This window comes from Saimiri boliviensis, chromosome 5, assembly GCF_048565385.1.
Source record: "Saimiri boliviensis isolate mSaiBol1 chromosome 5, mSaiBol1.pri, whole genome shotgun sequence".
Lineage (NCBI taxonomy): Eukaryota > Metazoa > Chordata > Mammalia > Primates > Cebidae > Saimiri > Saimiri boliviensis.
The window spans coordinates 27037253-27062602 of record NC_133453.1 but is presented as its reverse complement, the minus strand read 5'-3'; the positions used below and the strand labels follow the sequence as shown (position 1 = coordinate 27062602).

The 25350-nt window shown below is 35.0% G+C and overlaps 1 protein-coding gene across 3 annotated transcripts in view; it reads left to right on the top strand.

Annotated features, from left to right (window-relative positions):
* The window catches only part of LOC101047868 (sperm-associated antigen 16 protein), an 832481-nt gene that overhangs the window by 428619 nt on the left and 378512 nt on the right, over positions 1–25350 (top strand). For all 3 annotated transcript variants that reach the window (XM_074399064.1, XM_074399065.1, XM_074399066.1), the window contains exon 4: positions 2764–2890. In XM_074399064.1, coding sequence (XP_074255165.1) covers positions 2764–2890 — 127 coding nt within the window. The remainder of the gene's footprint in view (positions 1–2763; positions 2891–25350) is intronic.

Genomic DNA, 25350 nt, shown 5'->3' with positions numbered 1-25350 from the left:
CTCTCCATAGAGCTATAACTAGAATAATTATACTAATATTTAAAGATAATCATTTCAAGATAGTAGGCTTTGGAATAGAAACTTTAAAAAATTTTGTAATTATATTTTGGATTAATTTAAAATAGCAGATAAAATTTGTATATAAAACATTAATTTTTAAAAACAAAATCAATTTTTTAAAAGAAAAAACTTACTGTGTAAGTTTGGCACTCAAATAAGATTAAATGTAATAAGCAAAACCCAAGTATACTTGTAAATATTCAAATATATTGGTATGTATCTTGGCTCAGCAAACTTTTTCCCACAGGGCTATGAAGAAATATTTTTGATTTGCGGACCATATAGTCTCTGTTGCAGTTATGCAACTCTGGTACTGTATTGTGAAAGCATCAATAGACAATGCGTAAACAGATTGGCATATTCTAATAAAACTTTACAAAAGTAAACAGTTCAGGGTCATGGTTTCTTGACCCCCGGTGTACACATCATCAACTTTAGTGATTAAAATGTTATCAACCTTTCTCAGAAATATTGAAGTTAAGGAAACTAACACAAAGTATTCCTGACATACTGATTTTATATTCTTGCTCCGAATATTTATTACTATAATACTTAGCTTTGATGAGAAAGGGGTAGTGTTGCTAGATTATTTACATACATATTCCTATACATACAAATTTTAATATATTTTGATGCCTCAAAAATGCTGACATTTAAGTAGGGAAGAGTATATTTTGCTTCTTACAGTTCATGTACACTGTACTCAAATTGACTTTTGCCTTTCCATTTTACATTTCCAACCTTGATCTCAGAATGTAGAGGAGCTGGACTAGATCACTGAGTGCATCAAGTAAATTTCATTCACACAAGAAGGAAATTTACTGCCACTAAAATTAAACAATTTATCTATGGGCACCATGGTAGTTCTTGCCAAAGTCAGGACTGGAATTCAGTCTCCTTGCTCGCATTGCAGAATTTTGCCCACTACACTGTATTATTGTACATGGCTTGGTTCAAGCCACAGAGGAAATAGTTAATCTATATAAATATATGTAAATATCTATTTATAAATATCGATATATATATATATATATATATATATATATATATATATATTTAAGAGGGAGTCTTTCTCTGTCACAGAGGCTAGAGTGCAGTAGCACAATCTGTGCTCACTGCAACCTCCACCTCCTGGGTTCAAGCAATTCTCTTGCCTCGGCCTCCCAGGTAGCTGGTGTTACAGACATACACCACCACACCTGGCTAATTTTTGTATTTTTAGTAGAGACGGCATTTCAATGTGTTGGCCAAGCTCATCTGAAACTCCTGACCTCAGGTGATCCATTCACCTCCGCCTCCCAAAATGCTGGGATTACAGGTGTGAGCCACTGTGCCTGGCCAACAGTCTGGTTATTATATTAGGAATACATTTATATTGACTCCTCTGTTCTGAGTACTTATTAGTTATACTGATTCTATTTGTTCTCTATTTTTAAAATAGGTTTATAAATAAAGTTACATAAGAGCAATCAGTCATTACACGTGAGTAGTGACATTGTTCTATGTATATACCCTGTTTCATTAAGAAACAGCCCTTTCATGAAATGTCACAAAACACAGCTGCAGTTGTCCCTTTCTTCTCAGTCATTTCTAATAGTTTAGAATAGTGGTTCTCAAACTTCAACATGTATCAGAATCACCTGAAGAGCTTGCTAAAATACAAACTGTTGGGGCTCTCTCCAGAGTTTCTGATTCAATAGGTTTGGGATGATGCCTGAGAATTTGCATTTCAGACACGTTTCCAAGTGACAGTGGTACTGCTAGTCTAACACTTTGAAAACCACTGATTTAAATTCTCATCCCTAAAGGTAAATTATAATTACTAGGAGAGGCATTAATCCACTAATTAATTCCCAGACTCCATCATCAATTGGCATAGAATGGCCGGGGCTTGAGACTGGGTATCAGTATTTTTTCTTATTCTTATTCTTTTTTGTTGTTGTTGTTTAATTAATTAATCAGTACATTAATAATTGTACATACTTATGGAGTACAGTTTGATGTTTCAGTACATATCTGTGGTGTGGAGAGATCCAATCAGTGTATCCATCACTTCATGCACTTACCATTTCTTTGTGGCAAGAACTTTCAAAAGCCTCTCTTATAGCTGTTTTGTAATTTACAGTATTTTACTGTTAACCATAGTCACATCATCCTACTGTGTAACAGGACACCAACATTTATTCCTTGTATCTGTTTGTAACTTTGTACCCACTGACCAATCTCTCCCTATTCTTCTCCCCTCTTCTCTCTTCCTCCCCCAGTCTCTGGTAGCCGCTGAAGTATCTCAGGTGATTCTAGTATATAACCAAGCCTGAGAAACAATTAAGAAAACTCATAACTGAAAAAGTTTATTTGGTCTTATGAATTCGTACAATATTGTCTTAACATATTTCTCTATCATATGGGGATAATTTTTATATTGTCACTTCATGGCAAAGAATAAATGAGATAGTATAAAGATGCCTTTACCAAGTGATTCCATAAACGAAAGATAATTTAAGCTTGGTTTTATGCTACTAATTCTATAAAGTGCTGAGAATATAAGGTAGTTATAGAGTTTTACTTTTAAAATGTTGTTATTGTAAAAATTTTGCCATTAATAAAATTACTTTATGCCTCAGATCCTTAAAATATTTTTATTAGCATCATACAGACAGCATAGATACTAACTTCTAAAATTCTTAATTTCTTTCTTTACAGTGAAAGATGCCGATGTACTTTGTATGGACATACAGATTCTGTGAACAGCATTGAGTTTTTTCCTCTCTCCAATACTCTTCTGACAGGTTCTGCAGACAAGTCCCTGTCTTTATGGGATGCAAGAACGGTAAGCAAATCATCTACTTTTCTCCCAGGTTTTGATAAGTCTAATTACTCTTGGTCATTCTTTGGGTATTGAATGTGACTTAAACAGTGATTGTGCAAGGGCATCTGTGGCAAAAGAAGAGTAAAAAGTTCATAATTACAAAATCCTTTCTGTGCACTTGTATCCATTCTGCCTCCCAAATGTGATCAGGTAAAAATAATAATCTCATGAAAAATTCTTTCAACAATTATTTATTGAGATAGAAACTGCTGGTTCACAGGAAACAGGGAAACACACACTCTCCTCCCCTTAAGGGTCTTGTAGCTAGGTAAAGGAAGAGAAACAAGAGATTATTTTGATGAAATAAGACATGCTTTAATAAAATGGAAGGCTATGTAAGTACAGGGGAAAGCAAGAAGGAGAACCCATATTTGCTGGAAGAGTATGGGTGGCTTTCAAAGGAGCCTATGCTTGAGCTAAGATCTGAAAGATGAGTAGGATGTATAGGTCATCTGGAGAGAGATGGATTCCAGGAGAGGGCCGTCTGTGCGCAAAGTCACAGAGATGCGAGGCGGCAATGACGTGTTCTGACAGTAATAATATAAATGGATAGAGCTTAAGGAAAAAGATGCATGATAGGCAGGAGTGTACAGAGAGACAAAAAAAAAAAGAAGATCATGGAGTATTTGATTAAAGTCTTAACCTATTTCTGAGGGAATTGAAGAGCATTAAGCAAACTGGGCAACGTAATCAGATTTGCCTTGTCAACTGAAGAATGACAAGATTTGCCTTGTCAACTGAAGGTTCATACATTTAAAAAAGAAATTCCTTATAAGGGGTTATAGCCTGCAGGGTGGTTGTTCTGACAAGCTGGAAAGTATAGCCTCCAGCCAGAAGCCAGAAACAGATACTTCAAGGGAGGAGCAAAGCGAACAGGAATTTATGCTGAGGTGGGTGGTCAGACATTTCATAAGCTTGAAGAGGAGTCATGATTATTGATGAAAGATGAATCATGTTCATGCACAATATACACCGGGCATCCCCAAACTTTTTACACAGGGGGCCAGTTCACTGTCCCTCAGACCGTTGGAGGGCCACCACATACTGTGCTCCTCTCACTGACCACCAATGAAAGAGGTGCCCCTTCCTGAAGTGCCGTGGGGGGCCGGATAAATGGCCTCGGGGGGGCCGCATGTGGCCCACGGGCCATAGTCTGGGGACACCTGATATACACAGTATGCCCCTTCATGGGTCCCACGTGCCAAAAATGGCAGTTTTAGCATGATCCAAGGCTGAAGTTTTCAGCCACCTGACATCAAAAGGTGAAGTAAAGAACATGAAAACCCTTTCTGCATGTGCTCCACAGACTGGCCAGAACCACTTCATGGTCAGTGGTCTCTTATCAGGCTAAAAGAGGAAGGGCAGTATCAAGTGACTGGTTGATATCAGTATTGGAGTCTTTTGAAAGGGCTGGTTTTGGCCAGGCTCATGCCTGTAATCCCAGCACTTTGGGAGGCTGAGGCAGGTGGATCACGTAAGGTCAGGAGTTAGAGAACAGCCTGACCAACATGGTGAAACCCTGTCTCTACTAAAAATACAAAATTAGTCGGGTGTGGTGGTGCATGCCTGTAATCCCAGCTACTTGGGAGGCTGAGACAGGAGAATCGCTTGAACCCAGGAGGTGGAAGTTGCAGTGAGCCAAAATTAGCCTGAGCAACAAGAGCAGAACTCCATCTGAAAAAAAAAAAAAAAAAGAAAAAAGAAAAAAAAGAGAAAGAAAGAAAAGAAAGGATGGAGGGAAAGAGGGAGGTAAGGAGGAAAGAAGGGCTGGTTTCTGTTTAGCCCTTAGGGAAGCAAGGCCAATGGTCATTATCAAGGGAGGGAATGTAAGGACGCTTGTCTGAACATCATCCTGTCCTGGCTGAGAGCTCAGTTTTCAAAGTTACTCTGGGGTCCCATCGGCTAAGAGATGTTCTGTTCAGTTGGCTTGGGGAGGGCCTTACAATTTTACTTTTATTTCTCATTTTTTAGAATGATGAGTTTGATAGCAGAGTAAGGGAGTCAGTCTTGTGAGGAATCTAATATAACAGGATATGAGTGGATGAGAATTTAACTAGGAAACTGCAGATGAAAGGAGAGAATGCATTATAGATAGGAAGTTTATCAGAATTTGAAGAGTGGAGGTGAAGATTATGGGAGGAGGAGGAGTTTAGGGTGAGCAACTTTTCCAGTTTGTCTAGGAATGAGGGTTTTCCTGAGTCAAGAAATTTTCAGAGCTAAAATTGGACAGATCTGGATTACTGTAGGTTCAAGAGTGAATTTGATTTGAAGAAAAGTGTATTAGTCTGTTCTCACCCTGCTGATAAAGACACACCCAAGACTGGGTAATTTATAAAGAAAAGAGTTTTAATGAACTCACAGTTCCTTATAGCTGGGGAGGCGTCACAGCATGGCAGAAGGTGAATGAGGGAGCAGAGTCATGTCTTTCATGGCAGCAGACAAAAGAGCATGTGCAGGGCAATTCTTTATAAAACTCAATTCTCATGAAACTTACTATCAGGAGAACAGCATGGGAAAAACTCACCCTAATTCAATTACCTCCCACTGAGTCCCTACCAGGACATGTGGTGATTATTACAATTCAGGGTGAGATTTGGGTGGGGACACAGAGCCAAACCATATCATAAAGTAAACACAGTGTAGGGACTACACTTTCAAACGGTTTGGCTATGAAGATGAACAGGAGAAGAGATTTTAGCTCTAAGTTCAAATAAAGGAAACTTCTTTGTTCAAATAGGAGACAGCATGTTTATTTGCTTACGGGTAAGATCAGGGGAGATGAACTGAAAATGTAGGAAGGAGAAGAGATAACACAGAGTTTATTAAGCACGGATTTTCATAACTTGATCAATGCCAATATGTGTAAAACAAGGCCTCCATATTCTTCTTAGCAATATTTTATAAAGATTACGAGAAAAACAATGACTCCAGTTGACTCTATAAGAAAAGAATAAATATTCATAATTTCTGGTTTCTGGGTCAATAAGAAAGAGAAATGTAATTTCTCCCCAATTTATTTCCCACAAACAAAACATGATTAACATAAATAAAGGAATATGGTGATGGACATACAGATGATTTTAACAGGGATGCAATTCAGTATGTGAGGCCCTGTTTAGACCTCAGAGACCAATTTATTTAGGATATGTGAAGAACAGAATATCCTCAGCTTCACACATTATAGAAAAATCTGAGGTAAAGGTACCCATATCTTTGCCACCAACTTTACATGTTGCATAGATGTAAACTTCTGAGGAAGCAGAAGTCAAGGGGGCATTGTGGGAAGAGTGCATCAAACATGACATAAGAATAAAATCAGGATGATTTGTTGTTGGGTACAAAGGTCTCACAGTCTCCTTCTTGCTTTAAAATAGCTTCTTAGACATTAATACCGTGGAGTTTGTGCCTGCTAATGGAGTGTCAATGGAAAAGCAAGATTTCAATACATTTCACCCTAAAAACTTAGTTGTGAAGTGTGTATGAAAGTGATTGGTAGAGGAATATCCATAGAGAAGATATTAATTGAGCAGTGACCTAAATTCTATTGACTTCAGGGTTTTTTTTTTGCTTTCTCTCTCAAGTGCTGTAATTGAGTGTCCTAAGCAAGTGTATTTCTTATTTACTTTCTCTTATGTGAAAAATAGAGGCACTAATGCTTAGAAGTAAAATTGCTCTAATTTAAAAAGTTGCCTCTCATATATATGTGCCTTGAATGCATACAGCTGTTTATTCATGGTGACCTTCCGCCCTGATGATGTGAGCTCTTTCTTATTCTTATTCACCACAGTGTCAGGAGAAAAAGAGAGATTCAGCACAGCACAGTGCCTTCAGCATAGTGCAATTGTACAGGCATTGAATGTAAGAGCATAGACGGTTTGAGAATCCCATTTGTATGACTTTAATCAATATAAAGTATTTTTAAATTGACTTAATGGCAAATTAAAATTTATATCACTAGAATTATTATTGCAATTTTATTATTAGGCATGCTAGCTTTAAATTAATACTAGAAAAGTGGCTTTAAAATATTTTGGTTTAAATGAAATATTATTCATAAGTATATGATAAATGCATCGTTTATTACAAATACAGTTCATTTAATGAGTTTATTTTCTAAAAATATTTTCAAACCAAGTAGAAAAAAATTAACTTGATAGCTAGGTACTGTAGAAAACTAGCATGTAATACAAAAGGAAACTCATTTAAGTTATTAATTACTATATAATGTAAATTGTTAACTAAAATATTGATATAAAATTCTACAAGTGAAATATGATAATCCAATAATTAAACAGAATCATTCCACTAACATTGTATTAGGCAGCTGTGGTGACTTCATTTCAGATGTACCTAATTTATTAAAAAACAAAGAAGAAAAAAATTCTTTGAATCACCCAGATTTTCAAAAATGTGTATTTTTATATACATTGGTTTTTAAAAGACAAAGATGTGTTATATGTTGTCTATATAATATGGAATTATTAGTTTTTATCCAAATGGTCATAAATAAGTTAAATTTACATTTTTAGTTAAATATTAATAGATTTTGAAAAGGGTAACCAGAATAGCTAAAGTTTTTTCTATCTTGTAATAATAAGAACTGTATAACATATTGTTATGGATGGCATTATTTGATTTGCAACATCAACTGAATCCATGGTATAGTGGCATACTTCTTCTTTATAATTTTAAAAATACGTTAATTCCTTGATACATGATAAATTGTCAGGTTATACTAAAAATCTGGACCTAAAAGGAGATTAATGACTTTCCTCTATTAGTGAAGCAGTAATGGTACATTTTGTCATCTCAATATGATCAATTACTATTGAGACACCCTCTAAAATATTTTTTGATGAACTGTGAAAATGACCAGTGGATTATATTCCTATAAATTAGTTTTAAACCTCCTTCTCCCACTCTCAAACATATACTAGTTTTAAATCACTAATCTGATCTAACACCTTTATTATCAGACATAATGAATGTGGAGGCCTAAGTCAGTTTCTAAGTCAACTGGACATATCAGCTCTGAATTTTGCAGAGGATAAGGAAAGGGATATAAATCTCTATAATTACCAAAGGGAGGCTGTAAAATAACTTGAAGTTTGAAAACTCATGAAATTGCTCAGTTTTACAGGGCTGCATGTGTATTTTTCTTCAAAGTTATAAAACAGTAAAATTATTTTATTAAAATTGAAAAATAAGATTGCTTTATTGTCAGAAAGTGATATATCACATAGCAAACTTCATGAAAAATTATAAGGCCTTCCTACAAGGCAACATGAAAAGTCTCGATGTACATTCAGTGATTTGGAAGCCTGTTTAAAATAAATGCAATGAGATGGTTAGTCATCCACAAGCCCAATGAAAATATTAAGGCTTTTAAATTTTTTTTAAAGAGAAGGATGTTTTCAGTGTACAGTAAAATATAGAATGAGAATGAGATGAATAATACTTCTATGAGTTGTGTCAGGGCTGGGCTGGCAACAGTCAGAGTTGCTGACATTTTGTCTCTTGCCATGTGTCAAACACCGAGGGCTCATGACCTGGACTGCCTTTAGTGGTCATGCCTTGCTCTGTAGACAAACTATGGGCATTTGTCTAGCTTACAGCATTCTCCTGACTTAGCTTTAGCCAAAAGATCCAGTAACTTGTCGCTGTGAGTTTCTATAAAGTGGATAAACTAGGAACTCACACAAAGAGTTAACCTATTGGCTCCTGCTTAGTGCCAGACCCACGTCTACCCCATAGTTCAGCCTGCACCCTGCATAGGCCTGTTGGTTTTTCCAGATAGGATCTGGTGAACTCTTAGAGGAGCCTGATATTATTCAGAAGCCAGAATGTGGAAACAAAGGGAAAGCTTGCACCTCTCTCTTTTATTCCTCAGCCATACTTGATTTAGTAATATTTACTGGAGATCTATGTGCTAGGCAACATCCTAAGTTCTAGAAAGGTGACTGTGACATAATCCCTGGCCTCAGTGAACACACAGACTCTCAGGGACAAGGTATAAAGATAAATGATCTCAAAATAATGTAGTAATTGCAATATATTCTATATAACTATAGCTTTGGCTTTTCTGTACCAAAACTCACTCTCCCAAGAGCTGATTGACGGTTAACATTTATTGAATGTATACTTTGTGCCATCATTTTACTACAAAATCTACATATCTTACTGGAAGCTGATTCAGTGGGCTCCATTATTATCTTTATTTCACAATTAAGAAAGTGGACCCTGGAGGAAGTAATGTAAGTTTCCAAGAACAGCCCAGTGGTCAGTGACAGTGTGAGAAAGCAGGCTGCCTCTCCAACCACAGTCTTCCTTCTTCACGCCCTTGGCCATTTCCATTCCGCTATTAATCCACTTAGTCCCTTTGGATTTCTACCGCAGTAGCCTCCAAACTATTTTTTATAAAATCGTTTTAAGCAATGACTACTGTGCTGGTATTTTATGTATATAATGATTTATATATACACCTGAAATAAAAATAATGACAGAAAGATACAATTAGCAATATTAAAAATTCTATATGATATTTTATAGCCTCTAATTTTGTTTGGTTCTGACCAAAATATAATAATGACATTAAAATGACAGTTCAGTGAGAAAAGACTCAATGTACTTATATTTTCAAGGAATCCTGATTATTAATTTTAATAATGACTGTAATGCAATAATTCACAAGTATGATCTGTGATTGGATTTAGCAGCTATCAGAACTGCAAATAATCCCTTGACAAAAATACAGAATTCTAAAAGGAAAAAAGGGTATGATAGTCTTTACTTACTAGTGTTCAGGCTGGACTTTTGAATTCATCCATTAATTACGCAAAGAAATTTTTGTTAAAATTTTGCTAGGCTTTCCTCTTGTTCTGAAGTCAGTCAGTTGGTTTTGCAAATGAATGGGAAGTTTTTAAATATTTTACTATGTGGAAAATTCTTCTTTTTTATTATACTTTAAGTTTTGGAATACATGTGAAGAACGTGCAGGTTTGTTACATAGGTATACACGTACCACGGTGGTTTGCTGCATCCATCCCCCCATCACCTACATTAGGTATTCCACCTAACATTATCCCTCCCCAACCCCCACACCCCCTGCTATCCCTCCTTAACACTCCCCACCCCCTGACAGGCCCCAGTGTGTGATGTTCGCTCCCTGTGTCCATGTGTTCTCATTGTTCAGTGTGGCGATTCCTCAAGGATGTAGAAATAGAAATACCATTTGACCCAGCAATCCCATTATAGGGTATATACCCAAAGGATTATAAAACATTCTATTATAAAGACACATGCACACTTATGTTTATTGCAGCACTGTTTACAATAGGAAAATTCTTTTTCTACATTTTCCTAAAGTTAGATAGAAAGACTTTTGAAGTTTACTGCCCTTATGTAGATTTGGCAAAGGAAACACTAATAATATCTGTTATCAAATGTTGTATAGCATAAGGTTTCTTTTGAAAATGGTGCCTTCTTTGTTTGTTGTTAAAATGTCACCTTTACTTTGATAGAATGATTAGCCATATTATTATTTTCAAAAATACCTGCGTATAGCTCACTGTGGGCAAATGCCTATTATCACAAAAAAGGGCCAGTAAATTAGGAATACTTGTGTTTTGGGGAGAAAAAGCATAAACTTTTCTTTTAAATGCTTTGCTAAAATAAAATTGTGAAATTTAAATTTTGTGGGAGTAGAAAACATTTTTTCAGTCAGTTTCTGACTTATTACAAAATGTTATAAAGATTCTAATCATCAGAGGGCTAGTGTATATTTGTCTGTTTTCACACTGCTAATAAAGACATACCCAAGACTGGGCAATGTACAAAAGAAAGAGGTTTATTGGACTCACAGTTTCACATGGCTGAGGAGGCCTCACAATCATGGCAGAAGGCAAAAGGTACTTCTTACACTGTGGTGGCAAGAGAGAGAAACTTGTGCAGGGAAACTCCGGTTTTTAAAACCATCAGATCTCATGAGACCCATTCACTGTCCTGGGAAGAGCATAGGAAAGACCTGCCCCCATAATTCAGTCACCTCCTACCAGGTCCCTTCCACAACACGTGGGAATTATAGGAGCAACAAGATGAGATTTGGGTGAGGATACAGAGCCAAACCATATCAACTAGTTAACATAAAACTAACCAACTTATACATATTCAAAGTGCTTGAAAGTGCAAAAATACATTGCAATACAAAATTTAAAATAAGCCTCACTGCATTGGTTTTATATACTGTGTTGCACCTTGCTTTGAACACCTTGATTCAAAGACCTTCATCTTGCACAAATCCTATGCAAAGGCTTCCTGCTTTCTCACTAAATAAATGTCTATTACTATCAGTTATGAAATATACTACATCCTAACCATGTGATGTTAACAACTATATAAAATAATCTTGCCTCTGAAAAAGCTTTCCCTTTACTATTTTGTCTGCCTGACACACCTTTGCCCCTCATTGCTTGAAGAATTTACATTCACCCTTGAAGTTTCACTTCACCTTCCCTCCAAATTTCCCCATGCTTGTTCCTCTGGATTAGGCATCCCAAGAGGTAAACAAGAAAACTTTGTACCACATAGAATTTTGCTAATTATTTCTTCGTAAAGTATTTTAAAATGTTGAAATTGGTGAGTGAGACATTTTTTTTTTCTCCATAAAGAGACAAGCCTTACCAATTATCTAACATTTTATGTACTTACTAATGGCTTCAGGAATGGGTTACAAGAAGATATGCTTGAAAAAAAATCAGTGTACTTAATTGCATTTTCATAGAACTCTGGACTTATATCCTATATTATCTTGTATTTATGTCAGACAGTGTAGCACAATAGGAGCATGCCACCATTCTGCCTGGATTCCAAATCCCACATTTGCTGCTTATTTACAGTATGTCCTTGGGCATATTGTATAAAATATTTTTGCCACAATTTTCTCATTTGTAAAATGTGCATAGTAGTACTACTTATCACATAAGGATAAAATGGGCATTAAAATGATTAGTCGTATGATGTACCCAGAAAAGAACTCAATATCTTTTAGATATTCTTACGGAGCCTGTCATACCATGTAATTGCTTAGTTATATTCTGCTATCATGAAACTCAGAGCTTTCTTCTCCTCTTTCACACTGGTTGGATAATAGGTGCTCACCAGATGTTAAAGGAAGTGAGGAAAATCTGGAGGGTAAAAAGAGAGAAGTGAGGGAGGGAAGGGAGGAAAAAAACAATCTGTCTTACCGTGGTGTTTTTTCTAACTCAAAACCTTGTGTCATGTGCTTCAGATATAGTCTATTTCACTTTCATTTCTTTTCCTTTCTTTCCATTTATATTGATGCCAAGGCATAGCACAAAATTGTCTCTAAATATTTAAGAAATACATAAATAATGTAATTTTATTTCTCCAAGTTATCATGAAATTCGATCCTCTTCCTTCTTTCTCGATAACATAGACTTTTTCTGCTACTATAATTTGATGACGTGAGCTGCATCAGACATCTCAAGTTATCTTTCAGTCAGCCTCTAATGTTGTATCTGACATAATTTAATATTCCCCTTCTTCAATTATCTCATTTTATTATGTCTTTTATTTCAGATAAAACTTCTTTTATCCCCTCATGTTTTCTCTGGGTATCTGTGTAGCTTCCAGTATTTTATCACTTACGTTCAGTAGGATTTTATGTTATCACTTATGTTCGATAGGCTTTTGTTTTCCTAATAACTTCTCTCATTTAATTAAAAATGTGGTAGAAGCTGTGTTCTAAGAAAACGTACACTGATTAAAATGGACATTATGTTTCTTTTTCCAGAGTAGTAGTAGCACCAATAGTAAAAACTTTGGGTTTTCCACAAACATGACTACCTGGTTTGACTTTCACACCATTCTCTAGAGGAGTAGCATTTGAGTGGCTATCAATTGCTTCTGAAGGCATTCATTAAATATATATATATGTTTTCCAAAATACATAAGATATTCAGAACCTACAGTCATAGCACTTACATTTGCCATTAGATTAAGGTGTAAGTACTTAGATTTTAAGTTATTATAGACTATAAATCAGATGTTTTGCTTTTTAGGTAGAAATCATTTTAACCAAATAATCCAATTGTTTGAAAATTAAAAATAAGTATTTTTAATACACAGTGAAAGTATTACATCTTTAATAATAGATCACTTTAATATGCTATAAGGCTTTTGAAGGTTGTTATTTAAGTTTCCTAAAACTATTGTGTATCTCATGCCTTCCATATAAAACCTTTGCATACACATCACAAATATCATCATTCCTTTCTTCTTTTCCTTGCAGTCACTATAAATAGTATTACGATGACCAGCAGTGGAAAGACTAGATTTTTATATATAGGTATCAGCCTTTGAAAAAATATCATATTCAATAATGGAAACAATTAACTATTAATGGCTATGTATTTCCACCTGAAAAATAACTATACATTAGCTTTATGAGATTATTTTAATTTCATAACAGTAAAAATAATTTATACTTCATGCAGTTTATTTAGATTTCATCCAATAAAGATGTAATGCAGAGATATGGAGTTAGATGAGATAAAAATAAGTAAAATTCCTAATCAATTATTTAGAAAACTTAAATATTCTACTGCTGTCATAGTTGAGACACCATGCTGTACTGTTTATTTTTATGCTGAATTTTTTGAATTGGTATGAATTCTAGAGTCAGCAGGAACAAGCCAAAAGAAAACACCAGATATAAAAATTCATCTTTTGAATAAAAGTAATAGGGGCTAAATTACTTCAAAAACTTTTCCTCATATGCTTACTCAACTGATTTTTATTCATTGCTGAAATGTTTTTTCTATAACAATTTTAGAGTATGAGGACAGAAATTATGATCTATAAGGGTATGAACTTTAGATATAGTAAATATAGATGATTTAATTCCTTTTGTATTCCTTAATATCTGTAATTAATATTATATAGCTTAAATAATATCTGTAATAAAAATAGAGATAGTTATGTTCTTAGGGAAGAATAAGATAAATGAATTATAAAGCATAACTTAATTCTATATTCTTGTGAAAGTTATATAATACATTCTGGAGTTAGAGATATTTGTTTATTCCTTCTTTTGAATAATATCAATGAATATTTCTTCCTTTTATTCAGATTGCCAGTGAAATTATGTTAATAGAAGATTGATAGAGAGCTAAAACCAAAGGAAAAAGCATGCATCTACCTTTTGGGGTGTGATAACATTTAGATCTCTTAGAAAAACAATGTTTTTTGACTTATTTGAATTAAATAAGGAATAGGATTATTACATATAACTATTGAAGGTAACTTAATCATAGAATATAGTTGACCAACAGGAAACCCGAGTGGATTGCCTCTAGTCTTTTCTGCTTGAGCATAATAATGTGGAAAAATTATGGATTCTGAAGTCAAATAGATTGAAATCTGAGTCCCACTTTTTTTAAAGTTCTGTTAATCTGCTCATTGTGCATTTTGAGGCATATTTAATACCTGTAAAATTCAGCATTCTCTCTTTAAATGGGAATGATAATTAAATTACAGCATGAGCACTGGAAGTATTTATTTGGAAGTCAAAAAGGGTCAATTATTTTTCCTTTTTTGGTAGCTGAGAATTTGAGAGACAAATCTCATGATTTGTAGCTCTGTCTCTTTGGTTGATGGGTTAAATGATGCTTAATGAAATTGAATAATTCCATTGCAAATTGCTACACCCAGTGTTTTGTGTGTTGCTGTCACTTTCAAGAACCCAGTGACTATAATTCATTGCATCAATTTATAATTCCACAGTCTGTATAGTGTTTATTTGACCTATCTTACTTGTAGTCTCTTAATTTTACTTCAACATATAGAAATTAGGAATAAGCTTGTCACTGTTATTTATTCTTTTATACATTCAACCCATTAAAACTTCAATAGTGATGGCTTGGCTGTACTTCAAGTTAGTCTTAGCTTCAGATTCACTCTAGCACTACATGTTAATTATACTTTTTAGATAGCACTGATGAAACTGGAAATTAAATACAACATTTTTGGCAAGTTTTTCTGGCATTCCAATGTGGTTGTTATTGTGATCAGTGTAAGGTAAAACAAAGCCTCTTGTTATATAGATTTACAACCCCAGAAAATTATCAGCAATTCATTAAAGTACATTTATAATGGATAATCATTGATGTGCCATATAATCATGTTTTTTTTTTTCCCCCAACGATTTGGTGTACTCAAGCATTTCATTCAATGAAGAAAAGACTGTAAAAGAAGACAAGCTGTCTTGCATACCCTACTGTTATGACGCTTGTGCATTCTATACATAAAGACAAAAGCCTTAAATTTAATCATATAACAAAATTAAACTCTAAAGTTCTGTAAAATATATACTAAGATGGTTACTTACTGGTTATTTGACTACCTAGCATCCAAGAAATATTCTTTTGAAAGGAAATTGACAATATATGAAATTTGGTAAGAGGCAGGGCTGATGAAATAATTAACAAATAGAAAACAATAAAGATGAAAGCAGTGGCTCAAGCCTGTAATCCCAGCACTTTGGGAGGCCGAGACGGGTGCATCACAAGGTCAAGAGATCGAGACCATCCTGGTCAACATGGTGAAACCCCGTCTCTACTAAAAATACAAAAAATTAGCTGGGCATGGTGGCGCGTGCCTGTAATCCCAGCTACTCAGGAGGCTGAGGGAGGAGAATTGCCTGAACCCAGGAGGCGGAGGTTGAGGTGAGCCGAGATCGCGCCATTGCACTCCAACCTGGGTAACGAGAGCGAAACTCAGTCTCAAAAAAAAAAAAAAAAAAAAAGATTAAAGCATAATTAAATAGGAGAAAAAAGTAGAATTTGTTCATAACAGCTTATTTAGAGAGGCTAAAAACAAACCATACTTAGCATTACTTTGCCTATTAGCATCATCTTATAATTTTTACTTTTTCAATAACTACATACATACATATATGTGCATACACATATATACACACACACAGAAAAATATATATATATATATATATAGAGAGAGAGTTTTATTAGTTTAGAAATAAAATTGTCATAAAGGTAGCCTAGGAAAATTCAATGGAAAAATCAATAGCTTCTTCTCTGCTGACAAAACAAAAGTAAAAGTTAAAAGTGGAAAGTAACAGTACCAACAAAAATTTGCTATACACACAAAAATGTTTGTGTAATATAAAAGAATAAATCTGCATAATAATGAAATATGTAAATTAATATTGCCATTCATGTGAGGATATGCCAGGTTCTTTCATTGAAAGAGACACACTTCTTTATAAACTAATATATAGGCTTAATTAAATTCCAAGGAAATCCTAATGATGTTTCTGCTTTGGGTGTATTTCATAAACGAAGTTATTCTAACTTTTATATCTCATTAGATATAGCAATTGATAAATAAAACTGGAGGGAAATAATTCATAAGAAAGACTAGCCTGTCAGTTACTAATCTATAAAGTTATTTATACAATAGATATTATAGAACTGAAGAAAGATTGATAACCCTATCATGAAATACAAGTTAGAGCTCGTAAACAGACTCTTAATTATGTAGTATACAGTATAAAACCCTTTATTTCAAAAGGGAAGTCTTCTTGAGACTTCTTCAGTGAATCAAAGTCATGATTTATTTCCCGCCTTCATTCTTTCCCCATTTTGGCTTGTTGCTGATTCTCAAATTTCTTTCTAAATCTTGTTATCTTTTTTTTTTTCCGTTTACTTATTATGCAAGTAAAACACTATTCAATGTAGGTAAAAGTAGATTTTAAAAATACTTTTAAAAAACCCTAAAAATAAATAATGACAAAATATTAGTATGATAACCTTTCCAATTTTTGTATGCTACAGATAAGCTTTATATTTAAACCCTTCTTTTCATAATCGTAGCACACTAGAAATATTATAGAAGTTAATTCTTCTTTACTGAAGAACAGACCTTGAAATTATTTTAAATATTATATAAGCATTCTAATTCTTATTATCAATGTATTTTATATATATATGTGTATATATCTTACCATTAATATTTGGATTGTTTCTAAGTAATTGATCTTCTAAATAAGAATGCAGAAATATCCTTGCAGGTTTATTTTTTCACATTTGTCAATTCATTTCATTGAGATACATTTATAGGTGGTATAATTTGCACTTTTGAGAAGCATTTAAATCATACCGATAAAGGATCTATAAGATGTTGACGATTCCTAGCTATATACTTTTGCCAGCAATCCATCAGTGTCCACTTCCCCCATTCTTACCACTTAAGTTTTAGCAATTAGAGAAGATAAAATTATCTTGTCAATGTTTTAATATATTAAGTTTTACGACTGTTAAAATGTTTTATATTATCATTAAGCATAAGTTTGATATGTAGGCTACCATTGACATTAATTTCTATATAATCTGTACTTCACATTTAAATTATTTGACACAGAATTGTGGACAGTCATTTTCAAATTAGTATAGTTATCTGGTTTATTTGTTTTGAAATTCAAGCTAGTTGAATTTTTTGGCTAAATTTTAGTTATTTATTTTTTTCTGTTTGTCTTAAAAAATTGAGTGCTTCTTGGAATGTATCGTGATTGTCCTAAAGGTATAATATATGACTAAGGGTGCTATTTTAATCAACTAATGAAAAAATATATTTGTAACATGACGCTTCCTTTTCCCTACCATCTTCTTCACTGTTTTCTGGAATTTTTTGTCTCTGAGATATGTAGCACACATTTTTATGATGTGTGAGATTGTGGGGAGGTAGCACACTACTTTGCCTAAATTACTTTACTTCGGTCTCCACCAGCCATGCCTTTTCTGTCTTTTCTGTATTCCCTGGAACTTGTGAATCTGATTATAGGAAAATGGTGGTGAGTTTGTGAAGAAATGACATAGAACAAGGAGCAGAACTAGTCTAATGTATGTTTTGCATTGGCTCATGGGATTTGAATCACACTGCTATCAATATCTTAGTTCCTCAAAGACGCAGCACTCAGGATCACTGGGCAGAGAGATGATGGAGCCTTTTCACAATTGCTTACTACTTCATGAAGCAAAGCTATGGCTTGACATGCTAAAGACTGGATAGGACCCTCAACTCAGCCAAACTGGGAGTTAGGTTGTCTGTTGGTGTTTTTTAATGTGTTTGCATGCATTAGTCTCTTGTTGTATCTTTATAAATAATACGTATATCCTAATAGTTACAATTTCATAACAAGTGCCTCAACCCAAGATTTTAATTTTACATGCATTTGATAAAATTTTAATGGATACTTGAGTGTATTCTTAAATAAGAATCTTCTATATGTCTGATATATTAACATTGAAGTCACTTGATCTGAAATCCTGAATAATTTTACTATTTACTATAATTGTGAAAAAATTAATTTTGTGAAAAATGTTTTTGTGTACATATTTGTGTGTGTGTGTGTGTGTGTGTGTGGGGTGTGCATGCATGCATGTGTATGTGTTGAATGATTGTATCACATTCAGTAGTATATCTGGCCCAAGTCTTTACTACTGAATGTAATACAGTCCATCATTCAACACCTAAGTACTGAATGCCTAACATGTAGCAGGGCCTATTCTATGGATACAATTTTTTAAAAAATAAAAGTCTCCGCCTCTGGGGAGACTTTTAGTAGAAGGAGAAAGAAAAATAGAAAAATATTGAGTTTGTTAGGTGATACATGTTATGGAGAAGAAATCAGAAATCGGGGAAATAATGTAAGAAATCTTTTGCTGGTGGGGAAAAAGATACAGTTAGCACAAAGGTCTAAAAAAGGTTTGGTGGGGAGTCTTACCAATATCTGGGTGAATAGTGTTCCAGAGAGAGAAAACTGCAAGTACAAAAATCCTGGAGTAGGAATGTGCCTGTTACGTGTCTGAGGAGGAAGCAAGGAACAGCTGGAGTGGATGAATGAGGAAAGAGTGGTTGTAAAATATAAAATGAAGCCAGAGAATGTTGGTGGGTAGGAAGAGCGGGACAAATTCCATAGTCCTGTAGGCTGTTTTGATGACTGGCCTTTCCTCAGGATGGTATGAGAAGATACTGGAGGGTTTCCAGCAAAGGAGTGGATTAGCTGCATTACCTTTTATCACACTGGAAGGTAGGGACAGGGGAAAGCAATGGTGGAAGCAGAAACATCCATTGTGGCTATTGTGTTCCATCTGTGCAAAAGATGGCAATGGATTGGACAAGAATAATAGCGAAGAAGAAGGTGTGGTTAAAAAAAATTAAACACACAAAGAAAAAGAATGTGGAGAAGAGAAGATGAACAGGGACTTGGAAAATGTGGAATTTCCCCACAAACAAGTCTTATTCCAACTTAACTCTAAGCCTTTGCCTACAAATTCAGCCTTCAAAGAGGAAACAAATTAGTCACTCACAAAAGGAAAAATAAATTAAACATAGGAAATTTAATACATTTTGCTTTTAACAGCTGTACTGAGATATAATTGATTTTATTTTTTGAATCGCACTTGTTTAATGTATACAATTTGATAGATTTAGGCATATGCATAAACCTATGCGTATCACCACAATCAAGGTATAATAAATATATTTATCATCTCCAAAAGTTTCTGTGTGTGTGTGTGTGTGTGTGTGTGTGTGTGTGTGTGTGTGTGTCTTTTAGTGGTAAGAACAATCCACCTGAGATCTAGTTTCTTAAACTTATTTTAAGTGCGTAATACTATGTTGTTAACTTTAGGTGCTCTTGTACAGCAGAGCTCTAGAACTTATTCTTCTTTCATAATGGAAACTTCATATTCATTGACTAACTCCCCATTTCCCTCTTCCAATAGGTCCTGGCAACCCTATTCTGTTTTCTTCTGTGATTTTGACTATTTTTAGATACCTCATATAAGTGGAATTATATAGTGTTTGCCTTTCTGAGGTTGCGCTATTTTACTTAGTACAGTGTCTTGCAGGTTCATCAGTGTTGTCCCAATAGAATTTCCTCCTTTTTATGGCTGAAAACTATTGCATTGTATGTATATACCATATGATCCAGCGCTCCCATGTTTATTACAGCATTATTCATAACAGCCAAGATATAGAAGCAACTCAAATTTCCATTGGCAGATGAATGGTTAAACACACTAATTTTTATTTCTTACTTGGACATTGTGTGTTGACATTGTAAACAGTTCTTGTCAATTAATGTATTATTTTATGTATACTGTATAAAGAAGTGCTAGGTTTTTAGTGCCATAGTTAGAAATTTGAGGTGCATCTGAAATCAACTAAAAATGTATAGATTTCTGTTAATAATATGTCTTTCAAGTTAATTCAAGTCTGTGAGTCTTTACTAAATGGCTCTGTGTTCAGAGACGATGAATTTACAGCAAATTTGATTCCAAAATAAACCTGGGAGACTGCAGCAGATGGCGTTGATACCTCGCCCCTAAACTTACATTTACTTGTAGCTGTACCACAATTCCTGGGTCCCTTATCTACTTCTCACCTCAAGGGTTTTCATCTGCATCTCTCTGTTTCTCTGCCTAAGGCAATGCCACAGCTTACTAAGCTAAAGTCTGAGGAAGCTAATGCCCCTGGAGCAGGTAGAAGTCACTGGATAAATAGCTCATCATTGCTGTCCCTCAGTCAGACAGTTGTGATTAATGTTTTATATGATTACGCATGGAGTCTCTGTATTAGTTTGTTCACACATTGCTTTAAAGAACTACCAGAGAATGGGTAATTTTTGAAGAAAAGAAGTTTAATTGACTTACAGTTTTGCAGGCTATATAAGAAGCATGGTTGGGGAGGCCTCCGGAAACTAACAATTGTGGCAGAAGGTAAAGAGGAAGCAGGCATATCTTCACAATAGTGCAGTAGGACAGAGAGAGAGCCAAGGGTAGAGTGCTACACACTTTTAAACAACCAGATCTCATGGAAACTCATTCACTATCACTAGAACACGAAGGGGGAAACCTGTCCTCATGATCCAGTCACCTCCCATGAGGCCCCTCTTCCAACATTGAGAATTACAATTCAACACGAGATTTGGGTGGGGACACAGAGACAAACCATGTCAGTCTTCAGTAAGTCCAAGTCCCACTTGCTCATAGTGTTCCCATAGTATACCCTTTACTGGCTTTTGCCCTTCTTTACTTCCTTTTTCCCCTCCCTTGCATGCACTTTCTGGTTCACCTCCTAAATAAATGAACTTCAAAGTATTTGTCTTAGGGTATACTTGGGGGTCCCACATCAAGCCAGAACACTTTAATGAAATTGCTCACGTCTGGTTGACAAAACAAAAGGTTCAGGAATGTTCCTCAGGAGTTAAGCAAAGGTGGTTGGTAGCTCCTTCTGCTTTGTTTCACCACTCTTTGCCCTTTATTGGTCTCACTGTGACCAGCATTACAAAAACAAAGGGTCTTGAGCTGGTAAAGCTCGAAGTGGTGAATCTGGTGCTGTTTCCATAATTAATCATTTTTGTCAGTAGTTACAAGTGAACACAGCCATGAAATGCAGAATGTATAATAGGAAGCTGAAAATTTATGGGCATATTGAGGATATGTAACGATCACCTGTATCAGAAACAAAGGAGCCGGAATACTTTTCAGAGGCTGGATTCTGTGTTTCTGACATCCAGGATAAAGCTAGGAAGAACTTACAGTCCCATAATAACTTAAAAGATGACACTGAATTTACAGTTTGGCTGAATTCTAGGGAAATTACAGTTGTAAGCCCTTGGTAAAGATCATATTCAGAATTTTTTTTTAATGAATTTAAAAATACAAAGTAAAACCCCAATTTCCATATTAATTTGTGATGTGTATTTACTTTGGAGGTATGCCAAGTGGTTTCCGGCTTGGATAAGTCTTGGTACATAGCTTATAGATGAGCTAATATTCAGTGGTCCTTTTTCTTCCCTCTTCTGGCATAATCTAAGCCTCAGGAACTGAAATATCCATAACACAAAAATTGCTTTTTTATGTTATGCAAAGAATCAGAAAGACACTCCTTGTTTAGAAATTGAAAAGACTGTTAACAGAGAATACACACATCTCTTTTGACATGAAAATTTTCAGATATATCAGGCAGCAGAGAAAGACAAAGTCAGAAAACATTTATCATTTTCCTACAATTACAGGAATCATGAAATGTTTTTGGTCAAAGCAGTGTGAACCAAATTAAGGTAATAATGTGTAATTACTAATAAACTGATAAAGTAGGTGACAACTGCAGCAAATGCATGATCACATATTTTTCCCCAAGATGATTGTCAATATTCTCATGGGTGCATGGGTGTGGGCAATGGGAAATAAGGCCCGTGTAAATAAAATGTATTTCTTTGCTTGAGGAATTTATAGTTTTGTGGTTGAAAAACATCTATAAACATGTTATTTCTGTACAGTGTGAAAAAAGCACTGAGTTTTTGACAGACTAAGATGCAGAGAAGTGGCCTGATCTGATTATATTTTCAAAGAATTACTATGGCTTTCCTGCTGAGAAGAGACTGAGAGGAGGCTGGAAGACAGTAATCCAGGTAGAAGAGTTTGGTGGGCTAGGGACAAGATGGTAGCAGTGAGCTGATGAGAACATGACACAAAAAGATTATATTCATCCATTTATTCATGTGTTCATGCATGCATTCATTTATTCATTTAGACATAGGTCCGTTCTTACCAAAAGTTGCAAGAATAACACAACATACACTTTGCCCCGATTTCCCAAGAGTTAACATTTTACTATATTTGCTTTATTTTTTTCTCTCTTTGTCTGAGAGAGAGAAATAGACTTACGTTTCTCCAAAATATTTGAGTAAATTATAGGCATGATACTCTTTCACCTCTAAATATACCGGGGTATAGTATCTAAAAACAACAAAATTCCCTGAAACAATCATAGGAAAATTATCCAATTCAGTTTTAACATACATATAGCTATCTAAATCTACAGACCTTTTTCAAATTTGTTTACCTGCCCAGCAATGCCTTTATAACAAAAGAAAATCCATAATCATGTATTGCATTCGGTGAGTTGTCTTGCCTCTTCCACCTAATCTGCAGTAGTTCATTTCTCTTTCTTGTGTTTCATGATATTGAAACATTGGAAAAGTACAGGCCAGTTATTCATAGAATGTCTCCCAATTTGTGTTTGTCTAATATTTCTTCTTATACATTCACCTTATGCAGGTTTAATAGAAATACCTCAGAAATGATGTTCTTTTCACAGAATTTTATATCAGGTGGCACATGCTGTTACCAGTCTCATTAATGGTGTTGCTAACTTTGATCACTTGGTTATGGTAGACACTGCTGTCTCTCCCCTGTAAAGCAGAATATATAACTTTGTAATTAAAAATATCTTATTTTTAGACTATGTTAAATATCCCATGTCTTCTCCAAATTTTATTAGTGTTACATGATCTTTGGGGTGTTGCTTTGCCAGCCGGAAACCTCTGTGGCCAGGGGTGCTTTTGCTTGAGTTTTGCTTGGGCCCACTGGGTCCACTCAGCCTGGCAGGCTGCTCTTAGCTTGCACCACTGGCCCAGATCCCATGCCTGCCAAGGGCAAGTGGAGCAGTGAGGGGTGTGTGAGAGAGACAGCATGGAGTCTAGCCCCTGTGCACAGCCAGGCACGTTGGCTGCAGTGGGGTGGGCAGCTCCAGGCACTGGCACAGGTGCTGGCTCCCTGTGAGGCTGTGGGTGCAGCTGGACCAGACATCCCACAAGCAGGTTCCATGGCTGGCACCAGGGAATACTGTGGCACTTGGAAGCTTTAAGATGCCAGGAACTACAGAGCCCCATAGAGGATGTTACAGCCTTGGCTTGAGGAGCCCCTAGGTCTGGGCTACCCATAGGGCTGCAGATCTTCTTTCCTTTTGCCTGCAACATGGCAAGTTCGAAAATGTCCTATATTGTCAGGGTGAAAAAAGCATAGTTACAAAGTGCATTGTTTTTTGGGGGGAAGATTTTTATAAGGAACTAGGTTATTAGTCTTCCAGTTGTATTTTATTTTCTATTATCGTGCTGGGTCTAAATTTCTCTCTCTTGCTTCTTTTTTACTTCACCGTATAATTTCCAAAGGGCACTTGTTTCTTCCTTCTGATTCTCTTCTTGAACACTGATGACAACTTTTTGAAGACTAATTCCTTGCATAATGTGTGCATATTCTCTTCCCTATAATTACTGCTCTAATCTAGATTTTTTTCAGTATTTTCACACATAGGGAAGACATTTTTTGAAATATTTTGAAACCAAATAACACCTTATGGAAGGAGCTGGAAGTTTTCTTTTTCTTTTTCTTTTTTCTTTCTTTTTTTTTTTTTTTTTTTTTTTTTTGAGGTAGAGTCTCGCTCTGTTGCCCAGCCTGGACTGTAGTGGTGCAATCTTGGCTCACTGCCACCTCTGCCTCTTGGGTTCATGGGTTCAAGTGATTCTCTTGCCTCAGCTTCCTGAGTAGTTGGGATTACAGATGTGTGCCACCACACCTGGCTAATTCCAGCTGGAAGTTTTCTAAACCTTAGATATCAAATTAAATTTGACCCAGATTTACATTAGATTGGTGCAAAAGTTATTGTGGTTTTTGCCATTAAAAGTAACATGAAAAACTGCAGTTAATTTTGTCCCAACCCCCAAATTTTATCCCATGAAGAAGTAAAATCAAAAACAAAACAGCAACAACAAAACTCTCACCTCTATTTTGAACATGTTTGCTTCATATTCTTTTCTATGCCCCAATAAAATTCCTTTTTAAAAAATCTCATTGTAGGAATCATATTATCCCTTGGATGAGACTCTACAAGAAATAAACATAGTTCAACATTTCCTAAGATGGAGACTTTGGTGAAGATTTGAACATACTGAATGAATGATGTCTTCATATTTTCTTTTCCTTATTTCTGTGCTTCTTATTCCTGATTTGTGTTACAGAGTCCAAAAGTCTTCTCACTCTAGTACAGAAAACAATACAACTCTCCTAAGAGTCTCCTCCAATTTATCTACCCACGTTAAAGTGCTCAGCAGTAAAAAAAAAATCCACCTTTGTTAGAAGTTTTATGAAATACAGCACATTTTTACTTTGTTAATATAGTGGGTTAAAAAAAGATTTTATGTTCTATATATTTGTTGTTAACAGAAGAATCTCTTGAGGACAGTGAGCTAACATAAAAGAATGAGTTTTCAAATCAGACTTATAAGAATCTGAAATCTAACCTAACATTTAAACTTTACTAAATAATGTCCAAAAAAAAAAAATGCATGCAAAATAGAGTGAGAACTCCAGTACACCAAAGGTGACATGTCAGATCCTGTCTTTCCACGTTAGTTCCTAAAGTGAAATATATCTTAAATGAAAACTATAAAAAAATTGATACAAAAATCTGAAGAGAATGCCAGAAATGGAAAGATATTCCATGTTCATGGATAGAAAGAATCAGTATTGTAAAAA